Here is a 27,440-nt window from a genome sequence, read left to right as displayed (position 1 = left end):
CTTGGATGATATCTTTTTGAAAATTTACTTGTCAAGTAGTGTTGCTCCAATTGGATTAATAAAAATTAATAGAATTGTATGAATAAAAATTAGAGTTTATAAAGAGTGTTTAATTCACTGTTTCATGTGGGCTTCACAACAACCCTGTTATTTTCCAGGTGTCTTTCTCCTTTAAAGGTGAAGGAACTATGGCCCAAGAAGGTTAATTGACTTGTCCAGGGTCAAACTTACACGTGATGGATTGGGGACCGGAACTACTTTTGACTTTAAGTTCTCCTAAGTTCACTATTCTGTTTTGTACCGTGCTGCTAGTTTCATTGGCAGTATTTTAGATGTAACAGAACGATAGGCAGTGTCGGCCCACGTTTGGCATGTTAGAAGTTACCTTAGACTTGGCGATCTCTTTCCACACCGTAAGGCTCCTCTGTCGGCCTCTCTCCGCTTGAATTAGCAAGCGCATTTTGAGGGTCTGATGGAGAAGGCAGATTGCTCAGGTTCATTTGTACACAGTCAGGCAGTCAGCAACGTTTTGGAAGAAATAATACTATTCCTCTTCTCAGTGCTAGGGATATTTCTTTTGGGAACTGTTTAATTTGGGCACTTTGCATATTAAGTTGAGGAATTCTCTCTCAAAAGAAAAAAGGAGTATTTTATTATTTTTTTCACAGATTTTAAAAGTAATATATACTTGCAAAAATTTAAACAATGCAAAAATGTATTAAGAATGAAGTGAAAGTGCCTTGTTATAAAAATGGTACTTTTTTTAGCCCTTTGTCTTTTTTTCCCTAAAAATATATATGGTACATATAAATTAGAATATATGTATGTATACACATTCATACATGTACACATACATTTATACAGTTAATTTATGGTTGGAATAATTGGTTAACCATTTGGCAAAAAAGTGAAAAGGATAATAGTTAGGATTGCCCAGTGTTGGGGAGAAAGTTATTTTCATAAGTGGGATTGTAAATTGGTACAATATTTTTAGAGAATAATTTGGCAATATCTATCAAATTCCAACTATATTTTCTTTTTCTCTTGCAATTTTACTTCTAAAAGTTATCCTATAGATTCAAATGTCTCAGGATATATATCTTTAAAAGATTGTTTGTAACATTACTTGAAATATCTAAAACTTAGCAGTAACTTAAAGATCATCAGTGCGGGATTTCCTTTAAAAACACTTAGAATGATCTCTTTTCTTATTTAAAATAATTGCTCAAAATAGAAAAATTAGAAAACTGCCAAGCAAAAAATAAAAGTCAGCAGCCTAAGTCTGTCGCCTGAGATAAGCATTGTTAACGTAGTTATAAAAATTTGGATCCTGTCATAAATTCTCTTAAAACCTGTTCTGTTAACTGAATACACTGTGACTGTCTTGCCACAAAACGGAATAATTATCTTCATCTTTTTTTTTTTTTTTTCCTTAAGGAAGACAAGCATAGATTAATGTAGATGGTGTGTTTGTCAAGAAGTACTTTAACCAAGAGTTTGCCCGGAAGAGTGTTGTGTCCGGGTCTGCTTGTCCTTGACTGCTTGATGACTCCCAGGCTGCAGTCGTTGGTGGATCACTTTGACAAGTTCCACTGTATCTGAGTTTCATCTATACTTTACTACTTAATATATTAATATATTTTTTTAAGTTCGTTATTTTTAAACTTATGTCTAAGCATCATCTGTGAAATTGTTCATTCGATAAAAAAGTATTTATCAAGCGTCTGCCCTGTGCCTGGAATGGTCTTGCTTGCTGAGGAGACAGCAGTTGTACGAAACAACACTACTGCTCTTTATGGAGCTTGCAGTTAGGGTTTGAATGTATGAGATACAAATTTCAATACATTAGAAAAAAGTAAAGTTCACCCATGTATCACCTACAATCATCTGAAGTACCAGTGGTCCGTGCATCACCCTTGGGAGATAAGCCCCATAGCAGCTTGAGGATACAGGGGTCCTTGTGGGCTCTGCAGAGACAAAGCATCGTGGAGGAGGGGCCTTCAGCAGGGGCAGCAGAGGGAATGTGGGGGGCGGGTGCTGGGAGTGTCTGAACTTCTGACACATTTCCCTCTTTTGATCGTGTCTTCAGGTTTTGTAGCATTTACAACATATACGAAGGTTTGTAGAATCGTGAAATTTTGATGCTTACCAAGACCTTTGATTATTAGTCTAATTCTCAAAGTTGTCTAATGAAAAGTGGGCCCAAGGAAGTTAAAGAGACAGAATGTTAATGACAGGTAGAGCCAGCACTTAGGTTACATGGTTACTAGATCAATATTCATTCCGCACAGTACAATGGATAATCATTGGAGATATTTGAGAAAAACAGAGTATATGGAATCAGTTTTAGAGAGTGGCAGTAGGCAAGGGAGAAGAAAGTCTGAGTTTTTAAGGGCTCAGGTTTGAATATGGGGTAAAAGTAGCCAGTAACGTTAAATCTAAATTAAGGTTAAGCTAAATTAAATCTTAACAGGTTTTGGCCTTTCTTTACTAATATTTTTCCCTTTAAAACACTTTTATTTAATCTTTATTTCTGTTTTATTTTTTGCAGATAAAGATATAGAGAGAATAGATTCCTTGAAAATGTTTTAAATGTTTGCTGAACACATGTTAAAAAATTTACAGGATTAAGAGTTGATGAGCTTGTTTTCTTCCATATCACTTATTGTTCTTTTTCTTTTTTTCCAGAATTTTATAGAAGTGAAGTGATTAAGAATTCCTTGGTAAGTTTGCTTTCTGGCAGGTACATAGGACTAAGCCTGTAACTCCTGTTTCAGAAAATGCTGACATATAAAATAAGTTCAAGTTCACTTCTGGTGTTATGATATTTCTGCTTTTAGATCTTCTGCTCAGTTATTGCTTACAGCTTCGTTGATTTGTTCATTGCTGTATCTCTGGTGCTTAGAACATGCCTGGCACAAGTAAGTGCTTGATAAATATTTGCTGAATGAACTGATTTTTTCTGTTAAAAACTTTAGTGTTCTTTCAACTCAAATTCTATAATTCTATCGCTTCTATTTGCTATAGAGGTTTTTGATCATTTGACTTATGAAACATCGTAATAAACGATATCTTTGTTTAGATATAGTTCTTAAGGATTTTATGTCTAGGGCCATCATATAAGATCTTTCTACTTATTATTTTTGGCAATGGCATTGCTCAGTTAGAAATCTGAAAGTGTCCTATTTTTGATGATGTGTACGCTAGATAATTGCATAAATGGCTCAATTTATTGGGCCATGTTGGGAAATAGAAAAGCTTTATGGTAATGATAATGTCCTTTTAGTGGTCCGAGACCATAGTGGATTTGACTCCTCTTTACTCTTTCAGCCTCGTCTTCTAGTATTTTCCCTCACTCATTGTGTTTCAGGCATACCTCGTTTTTTCAGTGCTTCAAACGTGCCAAGCTTGTCTTCTTCCTCATGCCTAGAACCCTTGTTTCCCCGGTTCTTTATTTGGCTGACGATTCCTTTGAGGTCTCAGCTATGTCATTGCAGCTAGGCTTTCTGTGACTAGTCTATCTAAGTAGTCCCCTTTCCCCTAGTCACACTCTTGTTCACATTGCCCGTTTTATTTTCTTTAGGGCATTCCTCACTATCAGAAACTCTTGTTCACTATTTGTTTGTGTTTATTATCTGTCTCCCACCTACCAGAGTGAAAGTTCCCTGAGAGCAGAGACCTTGCCAGTCTTGTTCACCACTGAAACCCTAGTGTCTAGAATAGTATAGATGCTCAGTGAATATTTGTTAGATGAATAAATGGATATCAGTAATGTGTTATATTTACAGAATCCTTTTACATATAATATCCCGTTTTGATCCTTGGAACAACCTGTAAGGCTAGATGGGGTAGATCTTAAGAAACTGGTATCCAGAGAGGGCCAACAACTTTTGTAGTCACATAACCACAAAACTAGAACCCCAGTCCTTAGACCTTCTGCCTTCAAGTCTCTGCTTCTCTTTCCTCTTCATCAAGCTATCTTCTAAATGTCTCTAAAATATCATAATAGATTTGGATCCTAGGCCAGACGAGTTCCCTGGGCCCATCTCTTGAGAGCCTCAGTCACCAGTAAAGTTCTTGTTCTACATACATTAACTGATTCATGGGAAGTGACTGGCGCCATGCCTGACACGTAGTGGCTATTGGGTAAATGATAGTTTCTCTTCCTCTCCTGGTTCAGGTGGCAACAGAAGTGAGAGCCGGGTGAGTGGAGGTTTAGGGAGCAGACAGAGGAGAACGTCGCCTTGGTTTATCTCCCCCCTTTTCTGTAGGCAGAACTGTAGTTGGGCTGGTTCTGCAGCATCCCGTTACTTTGTTCCGGGTTTGCGTGGGAATGGAAGCTGTGCTGCAGTGGGCCTTCAGCGTGGGGTCGACATTAGTGCTGTTGTATTTACCTGATAGTCACTCGACTTCCAAATCCATGTTTCTAAACATCATCTCTGAATATTAACTCCTGTCTTCAACTCCTTTTGTCTCCTATCTTCAATTGCTTCTGAACCATCTATGAAGTGTGACATCGTCATCCCTGATGTACTTGAGCTGAACAATGTTTTGTAGAAAAGGGAGAGGATTGGACAAAAAGACTTCCTAGGTCCTTTCAACTTACAGTTTGTTCTGTAATTATTTCCTTAGTATACGTATATCCTTACAACATTTGCTTGCATAGTAATTGTTCAAGAACATTTCATCTCCCAAAGCAGACTAAAGTTCCTGGAGGTCAGAGACTGCCCGAAGAGCTTTCTGGCCCTCTAGCTCCCAGTGTACTTCTCTTATTGGGTAGTTGTTTGGTAAATGTTGATTTGTCTGTATTTCCTTTAGGATATTCTTTGAGATTATGATGTTTTGGCAAGGATTGTTTTTTGTTTCTTTGATAACTTACTAAAGGTTTAATAAACCTCAATTTGGGCCTGGCCCTGTGGCCGAGTGGTTAAGTTTGCGCTCTCTGCTTTGGCAGCCCAGGGTTTCGCCGGTTCGCATACTGGGCATGGACATGGCACTGCTCATCAGGCCGTGCTGAGGCGGCATCCCACATAGCACAACCAGAAGCACCTACAACTAGAATATGCAACTGTGTACTGGGGGGGGGGCGGTGGTTGGAGAGAAGAAAGAAAAAAAAATTGACAACAGATGTTAGCTCAGGTGCCAATCTTTGAAAAAATAAATCAATAAATCTCAATTCATTTTTTATTTTCTTTTTGAAAGGACTCTTCTTTCTTAGCTTTTTGCTAAATCATTGTGACTGGTTCAGATTAATGGCCATTGGACACTACAGGAATCAGCAGTCCTCAGCGAATATGCACATTGTTACCTCTCTTCGTACTGTCTCTGAAGAACGGCAGATGAGCAGCATTTGTTCGTTTCTTCCCTGCTTAGGTGTTTGTTATTCTTAAGCTGTTGTGATGTTTGCTGAATAGTGGTTTAAATGTTTTTATTCCTACTGGTTACCATTGTGCTTGGCACACAGAAGGCACTCAGCAAATGTTTCTTAACGAGTGGACTCTTTCGTAAATGTATTTATTGACTGACTTCTAATTAGCTATTAAAGGCTTAGGCAAAGTAATACTTTATTTGTAGCTAAAGCTTTGGGTAAATTTCCACTCTAGTGAACTAAGTTGGGCTCTCGTGACCTTGTGAATATTCTATTTTACTCCTGTAACTTTAAGGCTTCGACTGTTTCTCTTAGTGTTATATTCTGAGCTTGGTCCTCAGAGCAGAGTAGCCTGGTTTTGCCACTCTGATGTCAGAGGAAAAAAAATATATATCCTAATCCAAGTTGTCAGTTGTAAGACTTTATGTTCACCAAGAAAAAATAAATATTTCTAATTAAACAGAAACACAGGGCCTTGGCAGTAGTCCTGTGTGAGCTATGATTCAGTCTTACCAGCCTCTTTTTACTTTGAAATTTATTTCACCCGTTCCAAGGTGTGTGTTTGGGTATCTTCCTTCCCTTAGATGCATTGCTTGCCCTGTGATAGGAAATCTTTTGTATGTATCTCAGCAATAAAATATTAATCAGCCCCCTCAATTTGTGGGAATTTCCTTAAGTCCTGTAAAGAAGATGGATGACATTATTTCTCTGTTGACAGATATTTGCTTCTCTAATACTAAGTTCATGCCTTGTTGCTGTGTTTCTGTGCTTTTCTACTGACACGAACTTAATAGTTCTCATTGACGTTTCCGTCACATCCAGAAGCGTTTGTAGCTCCTAAGTGTACGGTTTGATACGTTGTCTCAAATTGAGTACACCTGTGTAACCATCATCCAGGTCAAACAACAGAATATTGTCAGTGCCCTGGGAGCCCCCTCATGCCCTCTTCAGTTACTACTCCTCTCCTGACTTTTAACACCCTAAAGTAATTTTACGTGTTTTTGAGCTTTATAGAAACGAAATCATACAGTACACACTCTTTTGAGTCTGACTTCCATGTCTTGACTTTACATTGTAAGAGTCATTCGTATTGTGGGGCATATTTGTAGTTTGTTTTTGCTCTATAGTATTCCATTGTCTGAATACACCAGAATTTATCCATTCTTCTGCTGACGGGGCATTTGGTTAGTTTCCAGTTTTGAGCAAATATGAATAGTGCTCCTATGAATATTCCTGTATATCTTTTGGTTGAACATAATGTATGTATGCATTTCTGTTGGGTGTACATCTAGGAGTGGACTTTCTGGGAATATGCATGTGATCACATTTGATGTATATTGCTGAACAGTTTTCCAAAATTATTGTTTTATTTACACTCTGCCCAGCAGTTTATGAGAGTTCTGGTTACTCTACATTGTTGTGAACAATTGGTATGTTTTTAATCTTTTGAATTTGAATTTTTGATAGCTATTATGTACGGGACTTTTTTTTGTTTCAATCTAAATCAAGAGAGATATTTTAAGTGGCAGTTAAACTTAGCACATGTGGTGCCAACAATGTATCTAACTTGAAAGAATTGATATTGAGACCAGCTATTTTTAAGGTTGTGCATGTAGAAACAGTGACACCTGATGACTGCCACCTGGTGGTCAAAGATTGTAGGACCTCATTGATTTTAACATTCCTAAAATCAGAATTCATCTTACAGTGTGAAGCAAAGTGCATGTTAGAATTGATGAGAAATCGGAATATGTTGTTAAATGGTAATAAATACAATGTAGTAAGATAAAGCAGGAAAAGGGAGGATCTGGCAGGGGTGCTTGCTTGTTTTTTCTCTGGTAGTCATGTAGAGGATATGATTTGAGCAGACACCTGAAAGAAGTGAGGGAACAAACTATGCGTCTGTGTGGGAGAAGACTGTTCTAGGCCAAGAAACAGGAAAGTACAAAGGCAAGAGTGTGCTTGAGGTTTTCAAGAAATGGCTAAGAAGTGGAGTGAGCAGGGGTGGATTGGGATTTTGCTTGGCAAGTATGACGAAGACAGGGGCAAGGGGATTGAGGAGCAGGGCAGCAGAGGAGCTGGGAAAATAGGAGATGATAGCCACGGGCTGGATGGCATGAAAGTCAGATTTTGGAAGGGATACTGTTACAGGTCACAGAATATTAGGAGCATCTGGTGGACAAGAACCCCCACTTACTCATTTTTCTCTATTCTAATGAGCCGAGTGTAATGCTTTACCCAGAGAAGTCTCATAAGTGTCTGTCGCATTGAGTAACAAGAATAATCCACCTTTGACAGGCCAGGTAGTGAAGATGTGTCTCCAAGTTATATGTCAGTCCTGGTTTCTTCTCAGATATATTTGGTATGGAATAATTACTGGGGAATCTCTAATTCAGCTTTAATGTCTCTGGCTTCAGCTAGCCATACCCTCCAAACCACTTATTAGATTTTGGGAACTTTTTCTTTTGGTTCAGGAAGAGGTTAGATTCTTAGTGATTGAAGGGTCATCGGTATTAACTGAAATGATTGGAGCAATAACTAAGTTCTCTAAAGTTGATTTTGTACATACTCGAAAGTAAAGACGAATTGTAATGAACCCGCATGTACCCATATTTAACAATTATAAAGTTAATCATTAGATATTTTTACAAAAAGGGAGTTTTTAACTATTAGGAAATTAAAAATCTCATGTTGGGAGTAAGAAAAGTGATAGCTAGTTCCTGTGTGTTTCTTTAATAAATAAGAGATATCGATTATTAAGTACTCACATGTGATTCAAGTGGCGTGTTGGATGCATTATGTACATTGTTTCGCATCCTGGTAACAGTGCTGCAAGGTGTTGAGGCAGATAACCAACAACCATTCCATAGGTAAGGGAGAGGAAGTTAATTTTACTTGAGCCAGGTTGAGAACTATAATTCGAGAAGGCATTCTCCACAAAGGAAGAAAGTGTTCTGGAAAAGTATGGTTTTCAGTACAGTTTTATACCTTTTTAGAACAAAGAACGGACATACCCAGGATACATATTTCTCAGTTTCAAAGAGACGCTCAGTTGCACATTAGCAGGTCCACATGACCCTGATGTCCGGGAAAGGAAACTTATCTTCTGGAGTACTGGTACGGGTGTTACTGATACTGGTACTGGTGGTAGGAAAGGAAGTATGTGTCCTTATCTTCAAAGTGAGCATTCTTTCACTTTGAGATAATGTTTAATGCGTTTATTTTAATGTTTGATAGGCCATAAGTCAGGTTTCTTTTTAGTTCAGGCTGAGTCAGGTTTAAACCAGAATAGCCACCCCGTATACCTCAATATGTGAACATTTCTTGTCCAAGGAAAGAGATATGCCTGTTTTACTGGTAAGAAAACGGAGGTTAAGACAGGCTGAGGAACTTGCTCTAGGCCGTAAAGCTAGCGCTGACTGGTAGAACCGATGTTCAGGAGCCCCGCTCTTTCACAGCATCCTGCTGCTTCCCTTGTGTCACACTTCCTTCAGCTGATCATGTCTGCTAGAGGTCCAGTGGAGGTTGGTGATGGGCCTTACAATTAAATAAACAAAATTTTAGAGCATGTATTTTTAGGGAAAGCATGTGACATAATTATCAGAACCATAAACTTCTGTTGGAATTGTGACTGCCTGAGCTGTTTTTAAACATTTGGGAAAAAACTGAACTGAGCAGTACAAATACTTATTTAGGAGTTAACTGGCTTGAGTGATTCTCAAACCGAGTTTATGTTTCAGCTGAATTGTGACCCAATGAATTAACCTTTCCTCTCTGTAGGTGTGTGCATGTGAGTAGGGAGTTGGCTCCTCTTGCTTGAGCCGAGTTATGTTGTCCTGTGTTAAACTGCTTCATCTTCAAGGTGTTCCAGCTTCTGTCTGGTCAGCTACACGATTTGGAGGGAGACTAAGATAGTTGACACATGTGTTTGTAGTACCGGGGAAGAACAGGATTCTACGAAAACCTGTAGGAGTATTATTTAGTTTGGGAGAGGGTGGTTAGGAAGGGTTTCTAACAATAAGTAATTCCTAAGTTGAGACATGAAGGCTGAAGAGACGTGAGTGACACAGGGGAAAGAGAGTTTATTGGGCTGAGGAATAACTCCTACTTATAAATTCAGCACGTGATTCCTGAGAGTTATCTTGTGTGTTTTGAGAAAGTTGGAATAACTTTTATGAATTCTCAGTTGTTGCTTGTGATCGTACATTTATTATTGAGTGATAAGGACAGTGATAGCTAGTTTGTGTGTGTTTTGAAATTTTTCAGTACATGTGTGTTTGTTTAATAAATAAGGGAGATCAATTGAGCAGTTGTTGAGGGGTGTTATAGATAAGTTGTCCTGGTAATAAATAATAATTTTAGATTCTTTTGTGGGTGGTTAGCAGGCGGTCAAAGCTGTAATATCCCGATAAATATCCTGGTATTCTGCCACTGTACTTTTGGTGAATACAGTATAGGTCCTTAGAGGATGTTAGTGTTTGATTCATTTGTTCTGTCTGGAAAATGGGCTGATGTGTACAGGTTAAATATAAATAAAAATCATCTGGGTGTTTACCGTAACATTATTGGGCAACAGTGTCTTTAACTGTGTGGCGGACTGTATCTGCCTGTTTCTGAACGCAGCAACTCAGAAATTAGTGCTCACTGTCTGGCAGCTACTTTATACAAGTGTAAACGAAGGCCATTGTACTGAGGAGACTCACAGTAGCTCTACTGTACTAATGCTGTATTGGCTGAGAAAGGAAAGCCAGGTCATCTGTTCAACCACGTGAAATGACTTCAAAAGGCTACCCGCCCCTCCAAAGGTTTTTAATTTCTTGTAGAATGAAGTATTTACAAATAGTTAATACTACAACTGCTCCCCAAATCGTCCCTCCCCCCATGCAGACGTGGCCTTTCAGATGCGCTCACCAAGCCTTCCCTTTTTTCACTTTGAAAAGGGGTGGTTATTTCCTGCTTTTTACAGTGCTTTGTCACTCTGAGAGTGAGAATTTGCGATTATACTGTCTATCTCATATTCTAGAGCACGTGTACTTTTGTTGAGAGGTGATCTTACACATAGGCATAGAAATAAATGTTTCTTACACATAGAAATAAATTCCTTACACATTAGGAATAATTGTCTGCCTTTTCAGGAGGTGTAATTCGAAGGCCTGGAAGGCCCTCCGACTCTTAGGCTTTAGGGCCTCAAACTGCGTCATGAGGAGACGCCTTCATTTGATTCATCTCTGCAGGCATCTCCTTGTAAGATGTATCTTTTCCGTTATTGGGTCTTCTAAAAATTAGTTTTATTCCTTTTTTTTTTTGGTTCTTGGTGAGGAAGATTGGCCCTGTTGATGGACATTAGGTGTTTCTGTATCTTGGCTGTTGTGAACAATTCTGCAGTGAGCATGGGAGTCTATATATTTCTGAGATACTGATTTCATTTCCTTTGGATAAGTAACTGGAAGTGAAATTGCTAGATCATATGGTAGTTCCATTTTTAATTTTTTGAGTAACCTCCATACTGTTTTCAGTTGTCATGTTGCTTTATTCTCCCTCAGTCTAGAACAGTTCTTTAGGCTTTTTTTGTGGTGTTTTTGACTTGAACATTTAAAACTACACAGGCCAGTTATTTTATAGACTGTCCTTCGCTTTGTTTTCCGATGTTGCCTCATGATTTGATTCAAGTTATGCATTTTGGCAGGAAAACTGTAGAAGTAATGCTATATCCTTTTCAGTGATTTGCTGTAGGAGGCAGTTCTCATTGGCTTCTCCCAATATTGATGTTAACTTTCATCACTGGATTAAGGTGGGGCCTGTCAGATTGCTCCACTGGGAAGTTACAATTTTTCCTTTTACAATTAATAAGTGATTTGTGGGGCAGATACTTTGAGACTTTGTATATATCCTGCTTCTCAACACATGCTTGCTCACCAGTTTTAGCATCCATTGATGATTTTCTAACTCCGATCATTTCTGTTATATTTATTAGTTGGCATTCTAACTTTACTTTAATCTCCCATTTAATTAATTAGTTATTTATTAATTTATATCATTATGAACTCATAGGTTCTTCTTTTATTCGGTGGCTTATAATCCATTACTGTCATTACTAACTTTTTGCTTAAATTACGCCACGTTTGGTTAATGAGATCCCTGTAAATTGGTATCCTTTTGATACGTCCCCATCATTCTTTGAGTGCTTCCTTACTTTCTGGCACAGGGTGTTCCAGACTCATTTTCTACTTTCCCAGCTGCAGCCCTGGAATAAGCCTTTTCCTCAAAGAAGTGGTTCCTTTTAGTGAAAATGCTAAAAAGGCAGCAAGATCTGGGCATGCTTGTTGTTACTGGGGTGCTCATTCCTTGTAGATTTTCTTAGGGTACTGAGCTAGGAAACCCCCCCCCCCCCATAGCTATTGCTCTGTCTTTTAAAACCCATATGTCCATACCAATATCTCCAATTTCAGTCCAACTGGACTTTCAGTTGGTTTGTGGCTCCATTCCCCAACAGTGAGAAACTTGGCTCCCACTGTCCTCAGAATGTTCACTCATTCACTCACGCTTAGAATATACAGCAGGTGGCTTCAGAAATGCCAACCCTTATCACTACAAAAAGCAGACCTATGCACTAGAGTTTAATATTTATTTATGGGGTTTCTATTAAGAAAGTAAAACTTATGTACAGTGAAATGCATAAATTTTGAAACTCAAACTCAGTTTGCTGAGTTTCTTTTTTGTTTGCTGAGGAAGATTCACCCTGAGCTAACATCTGTGCCAGTCTTCCTCTATTTGTATGTAGGTCGCTGCAAAAGCATGGCCACTGACGAGTGGTGTAGGTCTGCACCTGGGAGTCAAACCTGGGCTGCTGAAGCGGCGCACGCCAAACTTAACCACTAGGCCACAGGGCTGGCCCCAGTTTGCTGAGTTTTGATGAATGCATATATGCTTGTCAAGATGTAGACATTTTCCATCATTCCAGAAAGTTCTCTTGTGCTCAATCCCTCCCCCAACAAGAGGAAACCATTTTTCACCACAGATTAGTTTTGCCTCTTTTAGAACTTCCTATAAATGGAATCGTTATACAGTGTGTATATGTATAAAGTATATAATGTGTATATAAAATATCCTTATTTTTTCATATTCTATTTTAGATTCTTTCTTTGCCTTTTTAGCTGCACTCTTTGCGTTCATTTTTAAATTGTTGCTCTGGGGATTATTGTATGCACTCAACTATTTCGTGTAAAATGGAAGAACCTGGAGAGAGTATAGTTCCAGTTATCCACCTTCTGTCGTTTGTGCTGTTACTTTCATGTGTGTGACCTGGATGTAGATTATAAACCCTCTGTACAGTTATAGTTTTTGCTTTAAACAGTCATATATGATAGAAAGAAAATAGGATAAGAAAAACATAGTCTTCTCTGTTTACTCGATATTTACCATTGCTGGGCTCTTCATTCCTTCTTATAGATCCAGGTTTCTGTCAGGTGTCGTTTCCCTTCAGCTTGAAGAACTTCTTTTAGCGTTTCTTGTAGTACAGGTCTGCATAATTATTCCTAGACTTTAATGCTCATCTTCATATTTAAATGAAACTTTACCCCTGTTTAGCAGGGCCGCTAAAACAGTAATAATGGGATAGAGTCTGGGGGTCATAGAAGAATGGAATTCTGTTGATCTTAGGTTGAAATTCTTGGATGACTGGAATTTAGTTTTGATATGATCCAGAATCAAACTGATTCCATAAATGTGCTTACTAAATGTCATTACTATCCTATTCAGTAGTCTTTGAGAGTCCTCAGATCCATATCAGTTAATTGGACATTAATTCACTCATTCAGCAAATATTTACTGAGCACACCAGGTACTTTTGGAGCTTTAGGGAGTCTTGTGGTAAACAAGTCAGGCAATGTTCCTGTCTATCAGAGCTTTTATTTTAGTGGAAGGAAATCAGACAATAAAAGTATCAAAATATAAGTGAAAAAGATAGATCAGACATAAGTGCTATGAAACTGGAAGTCATGTCTCTTCTCCTGAAACTTCAACAACCAGCCGGAAAAAACACATACATCAATGTATCCCCTGAAACAAAAACACGCTACTCTGTTCTCTTCTCCCATTTGGTCAGGGAAAAACTGCCGCAAAACCAAGAACAGTTACCTTTATATGAAGAGCCTTTGATTCACTGATTTATGTAATGTGAAAATTGCTAATTTAATAAGATTGATTATCGTTACATTCAGCAATAAAAGCCCTAACATTTAATATGGGGGAAATAAATGAAGGTAATTAATGCATTGTAGTTCATGTCTATTGGTGTTATTAAAGCTTAACATTTTCAATTTTCAGAGACTGTTTCAACCATCTGGATGATTCTCAATGAAAAGTTACTTCAGAGCATAAAGTTGACCGTGTCATCTTAACCTTAAAACATTTCAGTGGCCCCACATCTTGTACAGAGTAAAGGACTGCCTCCTTGGGAAGGCATGAAGATCCTTCAGTTTAGTCCATTGTTGATCTCTCCAGCTTTGTGTCCTGCCTCTCTGTGTGACGTGCTCCAGCAGTTGTCTTAGTTCCCTGCCCACACCTTGCTGTTTCACGCCTCGGAGCCCTTGTTTGTTAGGTTCCCAGTTGCCTAGAACTCGTTATTTTAAACTGGTGGTAAAATCCTGTCTGTCCTTTAAAAGTCAAGTTTCACAGCCTCTGTGGTCTTTCCCCTGTTCCATCAAAGTTTATTATTCCCTCCTGTCCCACCGTGTAACCTTTTGCATAATTCTGTTGTTGAACTTTTCACGGAACAACGTAATTATTTAAATAGATATTTGAATCCAGCAATAAGTTGAAGGTACTTTAAGGGCATTGTTTCCGTGGTGGTTCCTAATAATTGTGTATTAAGTGTTGAATAAGTAAATGAAATACCTTATGAAGCCATATTAATGAGAGATTAGAATGTATCCTCCTTCTAATGACTATAATAAATAAGCAGAGAAATTCAGAAGTACCGTTATCACCCCGTCACGTTAATTGGAATGTCTTCTCGGTTCACTTAAGTTTGCAATTTAATGTATTTATGAGGTCTTTTGGTTTTTATAAACAAAGTGATTTACAACCTAACTGAAATAACTGTAAACAAGTTGGAGTCTTCGTAAAGTATGGTTTCATTTCTATCAACAGAATCCAACGTGGCGGAGTCTCGACTTTGGAATAATGCCGGACCGTCTTGATACATCCGTGTCTTGTTTCGTGGTGAAGATATGGGGTGGAAAGGAGGACGTCTACCAGCTCTTGATTGAGTGGAAAGTCTGTTTGGATGGGCTGAAATACTTGGGTCAGCAGGTAATTTTCAGACTGTAGTTTTTTTTCTTTTTTTTTTTAAAGATTTTATTTTTCCTTTTTCTCCCCAAAGCCCCCCAGTACATAGTTGTATATTCTTCGTTGTGGGTCCTTCTAGTTGTTGGATGTGGGACGCTGCCTCAGCGTGGTCTGATGAGCAGTGCCATGTTCGCGCCCAGGATTCGAACCAACGAAACACTGGGCCGCCTGCAGCGGAGCGCGCGAACTTAACCACTCGGCCAGGGGGCCAGCCCCCAGACTGTAGTTTTGAGTAGTTGTCTTCTCTAAATTCTGTTGGTGCTTCTAATTCTACATTTCCTGTTATGAAGAGAGACCTTTTATGATTGTTTACTTAATTATAGAAATTTGAGTCATTGCCAAGTTTAAAAAGTAACCTTTAACTGAAGAAACTTATGAAGAAGTGCCCTAAGCTGATAATTTAAGAGGATATTTTTTTCATAGGAAGAGCGTGCTTTCTTATAGCATTCTGCTTCTTCTGTCGTACTGGATGTTCTCCCCTAGAATCTGAAAATTAAGTTGAAAATAAGGAACATGCTTTTAAACACTTCTCTTAAGACGCAGTTGAGTTGGGTTATTGCAGGAATAAGAAGAGCTGCTGTTCACTGGGCACAAGGATGACAGATGCCTGGCTTCCATACCACTTCCCGTTCCCCATGAGTAATGGAGCTCACTAGTCCTAGCACTCTTCCAGCTAAGCTCAGAAGTAGCTCCCTAATCCTTTTCAACACAGTGTTCCAGGACCCAACTAGCGATAATCAGAATTGTATATGAAATGAGACCTCTTTGCCATCCCCAGACATAGGTCATTACGATTAATGTTTATAGCGACCTTGTGAAGGTTGATATTATGCCCTTATTTTCCAGATGGGAAAATTGAGCCTCCAAGAGTTTAAGAAACTGCTCAAGATCATACTGCTAGGTGGACTTGGACTTAAATCTAGGCCTGGCTGACTTAAAAGTTCATTGTCTTGTGCTCTGCCGCACTGGTATATACATGTAGTCTGTGGTAGCCACTCACCCCACCTTGGAATGAGTGCCATTTCTATTTTGTGATTCCTGTGGGACTGCTGTTAAAGGTAACCCTAAAATGTTAGTCATCTCTACAGACAACATTGATGTTCCTTAATATTTACTCAGTATATACTTTCTGATATATTTCTTTTAAAGAAACAATTTAATGTTGTTGATATTATTTCTTTATGTATTCTGGATATCAGTCAGTCCTTTATAAGATAAGTATTTTCCAATGATTTTCTGCCAGTCTGTGGCTTATCTTTTCATTTTTTAAAGTGTCATTCAAAGAACAGAAGTTCTTAAATGTTGATTGAATCCACTATATCAGTTTTTTCTTTTATGTTTCGTGCTTTTTGTGTCTTATCCAAGACATCTTTGCCTAACCCAAGATCACAGAGATTTTCTTGTATGAAATTCTTCTAGAAGTTTATAGTTTCACATTTATGTCTGGGATCCGTTTTGAATTAACTTTTATGTGAAGAGTGAGGTTCATTGTTTTGCAGATGGATGAACATTTGTTCCTGTACTCTTTGTTGTAGAGGCTATTATTTCTCTATTGAATTACCTTTTGGCTTTGTTGAAAATCAGTTGTTGAAAATCATTTGTGTGGATCTGTTTCTGGACTCTGTTCTATTTCATTGATCTATGTGTCTGTCCTTATACCAATACCACATTATCTTGATTATTGTAGTTTTCTATAGTCTTGAATTCATGTAATATGAATTCTCCAACTTTGTTCTTTTTTCAAAATTCTTCTGGCCGTTCTAGGTCTTTTGCTTTTGTGTACACACTTTGGAATTAGTTTGTCAACTTCTACAAAAGTCCTGCTTGATTTTTATAGGTGTTGAATCTAAGAAAATTTGGGGGACGATTGACTCTTGATAGTATCGAGTGTTTCAGTCTACAGACATGCTATATCTCTCCAATCATGAAAATCTTCTTTGATCTCACTCATCAATTATTTGTAATTTTCAGCTTACGGATCTGGCACATATTTTGTTAGATTTGGACCTACAGGTTTCATGTTTTTTGATGCTAATTCAAATGATATTCCTTTAAAAAATATTCCTATTTCCAATTTTTGTTCCTAGTATATAGAAACATTTCTGTGTTGAGTTTGTATTCTATGACCTTGTTAAGCTTGTTTATTAGATCTAGTAAGTTTTTTTGTGGATTTCTTTGTAGATTTCTATGTAGGCAATCATGCTCTCTATGAACACATGGTTTAATTTTTTCCTTTCTCATGTGTATGTCTTTTTCTTATTTCACTGATTAAGACCTCAGTACAGTGTTGAGTAAGAAGTGAGAAGAGTGGACATCCCCGTTGTGTTGCTGTTCTTGGGGGAAAGCATTCAGTCTTTCGCTAGTAAATGTAATGTCAGCTGTAAATTTTGTGACATTTTATCAGGTTGAGAAAGTTTCCTTTCATTCACAGTAGGTTTGATTAGCTAGTATTTTGTTAAGGCTTCTTTCATCTATGTCCATGGGGGATATTGGTCCGTACTTTTCTTGCAATGTCCTTGTCTGGTTTAGTATCAGAGTAATGCTGCTTGTAAAATGGATTGGGAAGTGTTTACTCTTCCTGTATTATCTGAAGGAATTGGGTAGAGTTATTATTTATTCCACAGATGTTTGACAGGATTCTTCAGTGAAGCCATCTGGGTGTTAAGATTTCTTTGTGGGAAAGTTTAAAAGTGTGACTTCAGTTACTTTATTAGATAGATATAGGGCTATTGAGATTATCTGTGTCTTCTTAAATGAGCTTTGATTGTTGTCTTCCAAAGAATTTGTTGATTTTACCTAAGATTTGAAATTTATTGGTATAAAATTTTCTACAGTATTACCGTGTCCTTTTAATGTATGTAGGATATATAATGATCCTTTCCTCTTTCATTCTTGCTATTTCTGTCTTCTCTTTTTTTCTTGATCACTCTGACTAGAGATTTATTAATTTTTATCAGTTTTTCAAAGAAGTAGTGTTTGGTTTCATTGATTCTTCTTATAATTTTCAATTTCATTGATTTCGGCTTTTTTCCTTGTGTGTTTTTTCTTTTGCTTGCTTTGGGTTTAATTTGCTCTTCTTTGCTAGTTTCTTGAGGTAGGGTCTTAGATTACTGATTTGAGACTTCTTTTTTCTAAAATAAGCATTTAATAAATTTTCCTCTAAGCATTAACTTTAGCTGTGACCCACAAATTTTGATATTGCATTTTCATTTTCATTTGGTTCAAAATATTTTCCGATTTCCCTTTTATGTCTTCTTGACCCAAGGATTATTTAGAGGTATGTGGTTTAATTTTCAAACATTTATGGATTTTTCAGATGTCCTTATTTTGTTGATTTCTCCTTTAATTCTGTTGAGTTTAGAGAAAATAGTTTGTATGATTTCAGTCCTTTAAGTTTTTTGAGATTTATTTTATGGCCTAGAATAGGTGGTCTGTCTTGGTCAGTGTTTCACGTATGTGATGTGTGTTCTGCTGTTATTGAATGGAATATTTTAAAAATGTCAATTGGGCTAAGTTGGTTGATAGTCCTGAGTGAATTTTGAATGATAGTTTGGAATTAGCTGGAGGAGAATGATGGGGATAGGCACAAACTATGACATAACACAGCATGATCTGATCCATTCATTTTTAGATGAGGAAACAAGGGCCCAGAGTGGCGATGCAACTAGTCTGGAGTCACATACTTGTGTTAGAGCTACAGTTGGAACCCAATTTCCTGAACAGCCTTTAGAGATAATAGATTTAATCAGGGTGTTTTCCCCAGAAGTCATGAATTAAGCTGGTCTTGACTTGGATATTGATGACAGAGGGGCAGAGGGGTTTGAAAATAGCTTTGTTCCAGGTGGGAATTGGGAGAATTTGTTGATGTTGCTTACGTGGGGCATGTATGGTGAAAGAAGTTCTTGTCCTTAGTTTAAGTGGTTAGAACTTTGTATTAATAACAACAGCAGCTTTAAACCCTTTTAGTGTTTGGGTATCTTTTTATATTTACACAGTCGTTCTACATGTGCACAGTGACCGGGGCCTTTTGAAGATCATGTGAGCAAGTGTTGTTATTTTCCTCAGTATTTAAATGAGAAAACAGAAGCTCAGAGATGGAGTGATTTGCTCAAGGTCACACAGTGATTGGTGGATTTTAGGCTATTGCTTGTTCCCTTGCTAAGACTGTATTATTCATTTCACCAGCTTTAATCAGTTGTCTTAAAAAGTGTGCCCTTTTTCATAAAGGGATCAAAATATGAGGTTGTGCTTGGATTAACAGAGACCGTGTTCTGTAATCTCCATAGTAAGATTCTAACACAGTTATTGTTGGGTCAGTAATCTATAATTCATGAGTAGAGGGTGGTATATATCCACACTTCTTACTAGCGTAATTCAGCAGTTCCGAGATGTACATGGTAGTGTGGAATATGATGCAGCCTGTTGTGTTAAGCACGTTTTTCTTTTTCTGGATTAGTGAGGAACAAAGGGATCTTTCTGAGCTTTATGGTTGCCTGATTCTGATACATGATTAGATTTTTTCCCCCCAGTATTGTTCATGTCTAACTTCCAAAAGGGCTTTCATGTCCACTTACCTCATTTCATCTTTATGACACCCCTGTAAGATGGAGCAAGGGGTGTTTCTGCTTTTGGCTGATGAGGGAATTAAAGCATGGACCATTCCCGTTAAGTAACTACTGTATGTCGGGTAGAGTGCTGGTCACTAGAGTGTACCATAAGGATAAACAGGTCAGAGTTCCTTATGAAACAGCTGGAGTCGAAATTAGAACCCAGACCGCTTGATGTTTTTTAGCCCAGTGTCTTTTCAAGCACTGGAATCAAATTGTCTCCTGTTTTTCAACAAACTATTTTAATGTGCATCTTCATGAGGCTTATGCTTTGAGAACTTCACCTTCCTGTAAGATTTGCTCCTGCCCATAGTGCCACCCACCCCCTTCTTTAATGGGATATTTTCTTAATTTTAGTAATACCTATTCTTTGTGGACACTGAAAATTTTGAAAAGCACAGAGAAGAGAATAAGAAAATTATGTGTAATTGTCTCCCAGCTACAACCATTGTTAATATTTTGATGCATATGATTTTAATCTTCCCCGCCCCCGGTGTATACGTTTATAAAATATTTTATGCAGAGGCCGGCCCCATGGCCGAGTGGTTAAGTTTGCCCGCTCTGCTTTGGCAGCCCAGGGTTTTGCCGGTTTGGATCCTGGGTGCGGACGTGGCACCGCTCATAGGGCCACGTTGAGGCGGAGTCCCACATGCCACAGCTAGAGGGACCCACAGCTAAAATATGCAACTATGTACTGGGGGGATGCGGGGAGAAAAGCACACACACACACACAAAATTTTATGTTTGTAAAATTTTGGGTCACTTCTAATATTGAAACTGATTTCATAATGCTTTTCCTTTTCTCTCATAAAATGAAATACTTCCTGAGATTGATATGAGTTTACTATTACAGACTCATCTTTTGGTATTGTATTCAGTTAAGTAGATGGTGTAGGTAAACAGGGAGAGTATGATTAATTTTGCTTTAGTAATAGATGTAGGAGGTATGGAAGTCAGATAAGTGTTCACAGGAATTTTGCTGCTGCTGGCTTTGGCCTGTCTGTCTCTGGCTACAGAAAGAAGAGATGGAATAGTCTATTCTGGCAGTCCTTCTTGTCTTTCCCCCATTTGAACCCTTGTGTTAACACTTCACTGTAGAAACAATTAAAAGATTTTTTAGCCAACAGCTCTTTCTGATCAAGTAACTAAATCTATTTTTATGTTTCACAATTGGACACTTTATACTATTTTGAGTTATTTTTTAATCTTAGTTCTTCAGTTTTTAAAGTTTTAATCCTCTCACCTTTTAGATGAAGTTCTCTTTGGGGTGGCACTGACGGAGGCTCAAATCAGTTGCCTTTGAAGGAGGGTAGTAGGCATACAATAATTGATAAGCGCTTAAAGACTGTAGGGATTGGATATTATTTTTTTAACTGTCTTTTTAAAAATAGAAAATAATCTTTTATGTTTTTTCTAGGGCTTCTTCTATTTTAAAGCACTCTTACTGACTAACTGGATTGCGATTTCTTTGAGATGAGAGAATGTATAGTATGCCTCTGAATCCCCTGAACTTCAGGAATAGCCTTTCCATAATGACTTGAGAAGTGTTTGTGGAAAATATGTATGAATGTCGGTGCCTTGATCTCCTGTGGTGATTTTGGAGCCCGTCCACTAAAGCAGGACACTCTAAATTGCTTACGTGGTCTTATGATGAACGGTTTGTTTTCTGCTGCCTTGTTAGATGCAGCCAGCCTGTTTCTCAGCATTGAGGCAGGTCCTGTTGTAACAGTCATTCTCCGATCATGTTAACACTCTATTGCGATGAGACGAACTAATAACATCTTTTCCTCCTTTCTCAGATTCATGCCCGCAACCAAAATGAAATAATTTTTGGGTTGAATGATGGCTACTACGGTGCTCCATTTGAACATAAGGTAAGAGGATTTTCCTAATGTCGTGAGTTTTGTTTAGTGCAGGTGTGCCTTGATGTATGGGGGGAAAGCTCTGTGTAAATACAGGCATGTTTTAGGTATTATTGTAAGCCTGTTGTTTAGTGTGGCTTAAGGTGAATGCTTTTTAAAGTGAAAACTTATTATGTAACCACCCCAATTCATCTTTTCTAAATCCAGATTATATTAATTTTCCTGAAAGAAAATCTGAACTAGCTCTTTGTTCTTATTCTACATAACTCTTTGGGGGTTAAGAAAGAATGGTGAATTTTTATTAAATGCAATACAATTTTATTGAATGTTTCAGATATCTTTTACAACTTTCAATAAATTTAAGAAACCTTGAGTCAAGTCATATTACAGTCAGTGCTGTCTCTATATCTAAAGATGATTAGAGAAAGACGAGGGAAGAGAATTCATATTTCCCAGTACCATGCCGGGTGATTCATGTTGTTTATACCGCTTAACACTAGCCACAAACCGCCTCACAAATGAGGTGTTTTTCTACATTACTTCCTCTTAGTGATCACGTTGCTTCATAATTCTTGGTTGTCTGAAATGCTACTGCTAGAATGCTTCATTGATTCAACAACTATTTATTGGGCACTTGCTGTATGTCAGCCACTGTGCTCTAAGGGCTGAGGGTACAGTGGGGAGCAAATGGATATTTTCCTGCTGTCAGGGAGTGTATGGAAGAGACAGACACTGAGGAAGTAACCTAACCTAAATGTATAAACACAAAGGCTGGTAAGTCCTATAAAAGCGTGAAATAAGGACCTTACCTACTCTGTTGGCTCAAGAAAGGCCTTCGGGCACTTGACTTTCAAGGTTACAATCCTGAGGATGAGTGGAAGTGAATAATGTGGAGGGAGTGGGAGCTGAATAGAGAGAGCATTCCAGGCAGAGAAGGGTAACATGTTGGAAGGCCATGAAATGGAAGGGGAAGTGGTAAGTTTGAGGGGCTGAAGGAAGGTCAGGGTAATAAGGGAGAGTGATACTGGATGAGGCTGGAAGGGTTGGCAGGGGCCACATAATACAGAGTCTTTTAAAGGATTTTATGCTAAGAGCAGTGGAGTGTGTTGAAGGATATTTAAGCTTGGCAGAGGTATAATTAGGTTTGTGTTTTAATAATTTCACTCTGGCTACCAGTAAAGACTGATTATAGAAGAGGCAAGAATGTATGTGGGAAAACAGTAAGAAAGATCTTAAAGTATATCAGATGAGAGATGCTAATACTCCAGGACAGGGTCATGGTAGACTAGAGAGAAGACAGATTTAGGAACGTTTTAGGAGGTAAAGTTATTAGGACTTGGTGATGGTTTGCATTTAGGGTATAGGAAGAAAGAAGGTGCTGAGGATGACTTTTTGGCTTCTGGCTTGGGTGAAGAACTGGATGGACGAAGCTGCCAGGCTCTGAGAGAACTAAGGGAGCTAGAGGCAGCCCGGGGATGGTGGGGGCAGGTCGCGAGTTGAGATTTGATCATACGGAGTTGGAGACGCCTTTGAACATCCATGTGTAGATGTTAAGTAGGCATTTGGATATACGAGTCTGGAGTTCGGAGGAGAGAAGTGAGTTAGAGATATAAATGTGGGGCCCATGGAAATGGTCATTGAAATCCTGAGTTACAGGTAAGATAGACTAGGGACAAGCTGTACCGTGAGCAGAAACGGGGCTTCGTAACCAATCTTGAGGACTCTAACTTTTTTTTAAAAGGCCAAAGAGAGGAGGAGGCATTGGAAAAGGTGACTGAGGAGGAGTGGTGAGAGATATATAAGGAAAGTAGAGTGAAGTCTTATGGAATCTCAGAGGCCAGAGGAAGAGAGGCTTTTAGTTTTTCTCTTTTTTGATTTTTAAGGGGAGGGGTTAAATAAGATGAGAACTGAGAATTGCCCGTTGGATTTGGCAAAATGGAAGGTATTCTAGGTGACTTCATCAAAATTCAGTTCAAGCTCTGATATGCTTGTTTTCTTTCTCTGTTTTAAAGCCCCATCTTTTGAGTTCCAGTAGATAGCAACACCCTGTGTATACCTTTGAGATGAGCTGTACCACATTATAACTCCTTCTTCCTTTCTAGTCTGTAAACTTCTTGAGGACAGATTTCCATATGTAATTTTGAATTTCCAGTATCTGTCACACTTTTTGAGACATGGTGTTTGCTTAGTAAAAATGTTTGGTTGAGTAAGAGAATTGTGGGACTACTGCTGCTTCTGTTTGTAATACCCCATTCATGGGGTTAGCCGTGTGGACACTGTTGAAGGATTAAGTTACTCCTGCAACTGGTCACCAGCTCACCGTCTAGCACAAGGTCTGGCACACAGTAATAATATTAAAAGCTAATGTCTGTTGGATGTTACTATCTGTCAAACACTGTTTTAAGAGCTTTATATTTATTATTATTGTATTTAATCTCCCTAAGAACCATAGAGCCAGATGCTATTAGTTGAGGTTTTAGGTAGGCCTATAACTAATACCCGTTTCTTCTCCTCCTGAGTTTGGAACAAGTTAGAATAAGACAGATGATAGATGAATGGAGATCAGAATGTAGGTTTTATTACTGATAAAACTAATTGACAAATGTGGCTTAAATTCTGCAGCTAAAAGAGCTCGTATATACTTTCTTCCAGATTGAACCTCCCCCCAAAAATAACAAAGCAAGCAAAACTGAGGTCTTCTGCTTACAGGGCAGAGCCTGGTCCTCCCAGCCAAAGGCAGGATGTCAGTGTGCTCCAGACAGGCTGTTCCTGAATGGAGGGGGCCTGGAAAGAACTCTGGCAGTCACACTCAGTCTCATCTGAAGCTCGGCAGTCAGACAGGTCATCTGCCTGTCCTGGGAGGAGTGAGTGAAGGACACAGAGAAGCCCGAAACATTCTTTTTATGAGCTTCTCTCCTGAGAAATGGAGTGGAAAGTTTTTCTCCTGTGTGGAAACATGGGAGTGCAGAGCGTTTCCCCTGACAATAGTAATAATAGCTAATGTTTAGTAAGCACTTGTGCCAGGCACTATTCTGAGTAGTGTTACATAATTTACCTCATTTAAACCTCACAAAGCTGGCACAGAGAAGTTAAGTGACTTTCCTAAGATTACACAGCTACTGAGTAGCAGAGCTGGGATTCATGACCAAATGGTCAATAAATGTTTATTGAATATATGATTATAATAAGTGGTAAATTTTATTCTATAGTCCTTCAGTTAATGAGTTTTATAAATTTCTAAGTCCAGGTTATCTTGCCCCATACTAGTTTTCAGTTGACACTTGATGTGTAGGCTGAACCTTAAAAAGCATTTTTTTTTTTTCACTTTTAAGAAAGCCATAAGCAGCGTTTCCGGTCAAGATGGCAGTGCACACTTTGAGACCCTCTTCTGCACCTAACAAAAGCAAGGATTGATGAAATCAGAGGAATCTAAAGAGACATCTTGCTAAAACAAAGAAACAAAAAGCAAGATAATAAACCTGTCTGGAACAGAAATGGAGTAGAAACACAAAGAAGTAGGCGAGACCATAGGCCTCGGGCCTGCTTGGCTGAGAGATGGGCTCCTGTGGGTGAGATGAGCACTAAATGAGCCCAGCGGCTGAGACAGGACTCTCCCCGTTACACAAAGAGGCTGACAAAGGACGTCTTAGAGAAGCTGCAGATCTTTAGGGATAATATTAGAAGGGGAAATCTCAAAAGCTAGCAGAGAGAAAGGAAATATTCCCTTTGAATTAGACCGATAGCAGACTTCTCATCAGCCACAGTTGATACCAGAAGTATATCTTCAAAGTGTACATGTGTAATTCTGTTCCTAGTAAACTTTCACCCGAGGGTGAGGGTAAAAGAGAGAGAATTTTAAATACACACAGATTGAGTGTTTACTGCCCCCAGACCCTTTATCAGTACTGAATGGTGCGGGCAGAGAAGCGATCCCAAGGGGAAGATGTGGCATCTAACAGCAAATTACAGCAAGGTGTATAAAAATGGTTCAAATGTTACTGAATTTAACTACTGACTGTAAACTAACAAGCAAACAAAAACTTAGACTAAGTTTATGTATTTTAAGATGAAGCAAACTGACCATTGTCATTCAAACTATAGTCTGTAGACCAGAGCTGGTGCCAGAACTGTCTGTCTGTGGGGAGCAACGTACAAAAAGTGAGAGTAAGTCTTTCAGAACTTTCAGTATCAGTTCCTAGTGAATTGAAGGAAAAGCACCTCGTCCTTGTCCACAGAGAGTTTGAGAAGCTCTGTTCTAGACCACAGTAAGGTGAGGGAGGCGGTTTAGAGAGTTCAGACTCACTGAGGTCCTGATTTGTTTGGAAAATGGCTAGAGATGGTCAACAACTTAAGAATTTCTTAGAAAAATGTGTGGTCAAGTGTGCATGTTAAAAATTTAAAGATACTTAGTAAAGACTAGAAACAGAGAATAAAGATTTTTAAGTAGCAGAGAAAAAAGGGAATATAAAGAGTAGAACACTTTGTTATCTTGATGGGAGACAGAAAAGGAGAACAAGTGGTAAACAGAAACATGGAGCACAGTGGCAGAAATAAGTCCAAATATATTTGCAATCGCAATATTGCAAGTGGCTGTCATCTCTGCTTTGGAAATATTTCATAGAGGACTTAAAAAATGCTAAAGCGACAAGGCTTTGGAAACAGAATTACATTTTACGAATGCGTGTTCCATACAGAAGAGAATTCACACTTGTGAAGCAATAAGGAAGTGTGTTTTAAAGCAACTTTTAAAGTAGTGACTGAAATTTTTGTTGGCCAGTTCGTCAGCGTTCTCGTTGTGTAACATTAGCTATAAGCAGAAACACTTCTGTTATTACTTCTGGTGATGCTGCTGCTGTTCATCCTCCCTCTGTGCCTGTTACTTAAAAGTACCTTCAGCCACGATGAGTCCAAAAGCTGAAGTCGTTTGCTCAGAACTTTTGCCTCTTTGTTTATCTGCTTCTCAAAAAGGCTTTTCTCATTTCTGTTGAGTCTTAGGAACCTAGTAAATCTCTCAACTGTATACTGTAATGGACAAGTAATTCAGTCTCACTTCTAGGAGTGTGTTTGGTAACTATTTAATACATTGAAAATCTTCAGCTAAAATATACACTGTGAGTTTGAATCCTGTGTTCAGTAACCTCTGCTGGCATTATTAGGGAGTGGTATGTTCTTGTTAATTTTACGTAGTAAAATTTCATTAATGTGGCGTACAGATGTGGAACTCATAACTGTTTAACAGCAATGCAGACAGAGATAATTGAATAAATAATGAAGAAACTCTTCTGCATTTAGTTCTAAAAGTAACTTATGATTTTATTTCTGTCAATAAATATCAAGTATCTACTATATGCTTGTTATTAAAATAAGTACTGTGGGATACAAAATATTAGACAGATTCACAAGTGTTTATTCTTTTTAGTTGAGATAAAACAGCATACATTCCGAAGAGCTCCAGTTTACAAATGGGTTTAGTTTGAAAAATTGTGTTTTTTTTTTTTTTTTTTTTTTTTTTTTGCTGAGGAAGATTTGCCCTGAACTAACATCTGTGCCAGTCTTCCTCTATTTTGTATGTGGATCGCTGCCACAGCATGGCTGCCACCCAGTGGTGTAGGTCCACACCTGGGAACCAGACCCGGGCCACTGAGGCAGAGTGCACCAAACTTAACCACTAGGCCACGGGGCTGGCCTGAAAAATTGTTTTTGATGTGAGTTGTTTGGGTCTTGCAGATAGTGCAGGTGAATTATAGCAGAACCTGAAACAATTGAAGAGCATCTTAGGAAGAGGTGTTCTTTCTAATGTCTGGGGACTGTGGAGAAGCAGAGAGGAACACTGTTGTAGCTGGAAACTGGGGTGGATGGAGGTTGGCAACTGAGGCTCGGTGGCCTGGAGAGGTGTTTTCTAGGTGGGTTTAACTGCTAGGATGACACTCAGGGGAGCGTGGGTAACGAGAGGCCTTTGGGCCAGCTCTATCCAATAAGCTGGAAACCTTTCAGATCCCAGTTCAGGAGTTCTGCCTTGCATATAGACACGTAAGATTCTCTGTACCTGATTTCCTTTGGGCAGCCACTCTTCTTTCTGGGACGATGCTGATAGCTACCTGGATGAATGTACACTCTAGTGGTTTTGGAGTCAGGTTGATGTGAGTTTAATTCCAGGCTCTAGTGCTGCTTACCTACGAGAGAGATCTTGGGCAAATTGACTCATCTCTGAGTTTGTTTCCTCATCTGTAAATGGAGATGACAATTTCTACCTCA

The 27,440-nt window shown here is 38.5% G+C and overlaps 1 protein-coding gene across 6 annotated transcripts in view; it reads left to right on the top strand.

The window, feature by feature from the left end:
• UVRAG (UV radiation resistance associated) overlaps positions 1–27,440 on the top strand; it is a 298,734-nt gene that overhangs the window by 36,043 nt on the left and 235,251 nt on the right. For 5 of the 6 annotated variants that reach the window (XR_011440678.1, XR_011440679.1, XM_001917231.6 and 2 more), the window contains exons 3-5: positions 2,689–2,723; positions 14,519–14,680; positions 21,123–21,197. Coding sequence is in view for 4 of the 6 variants with exons in the window: in XM_001917231.6 (XP_001917266.2) it covers positions 2,689–2,723; positions 14,519–14,680; positions 21,123–21,197 (272 nt within the window). In the remaining 2 variants the exon portion in view is untranslated. The remainder of the gene's footprint in view (positions 1–2,688; positions 2,724–14,518; positions 14,681–21,122; positions 21,198–27,440) is intronic. The other variant, XM_023645688.2, reaches the window with a different exon arrangement.

Source organism: Equus caballus, chromosome 7, assembly GCF_041296265.1.
Source record: "Equus caballus isolate H_3958 breed thoroughbred chromosome 7, TB-T2T, whole genome shotgun sequence".
NCBI classification, from domain to species: domain Eukaryota; kingdom Metazoa; phylum Chordata; class Mammalia; order Perissodactyla; family Equidae; genus Equus; species Equus caballus.
Note: the sequence above shows the minus strand (reverse complement) of the source record. Positions and strands in the feature narration are given on the sequence as shown.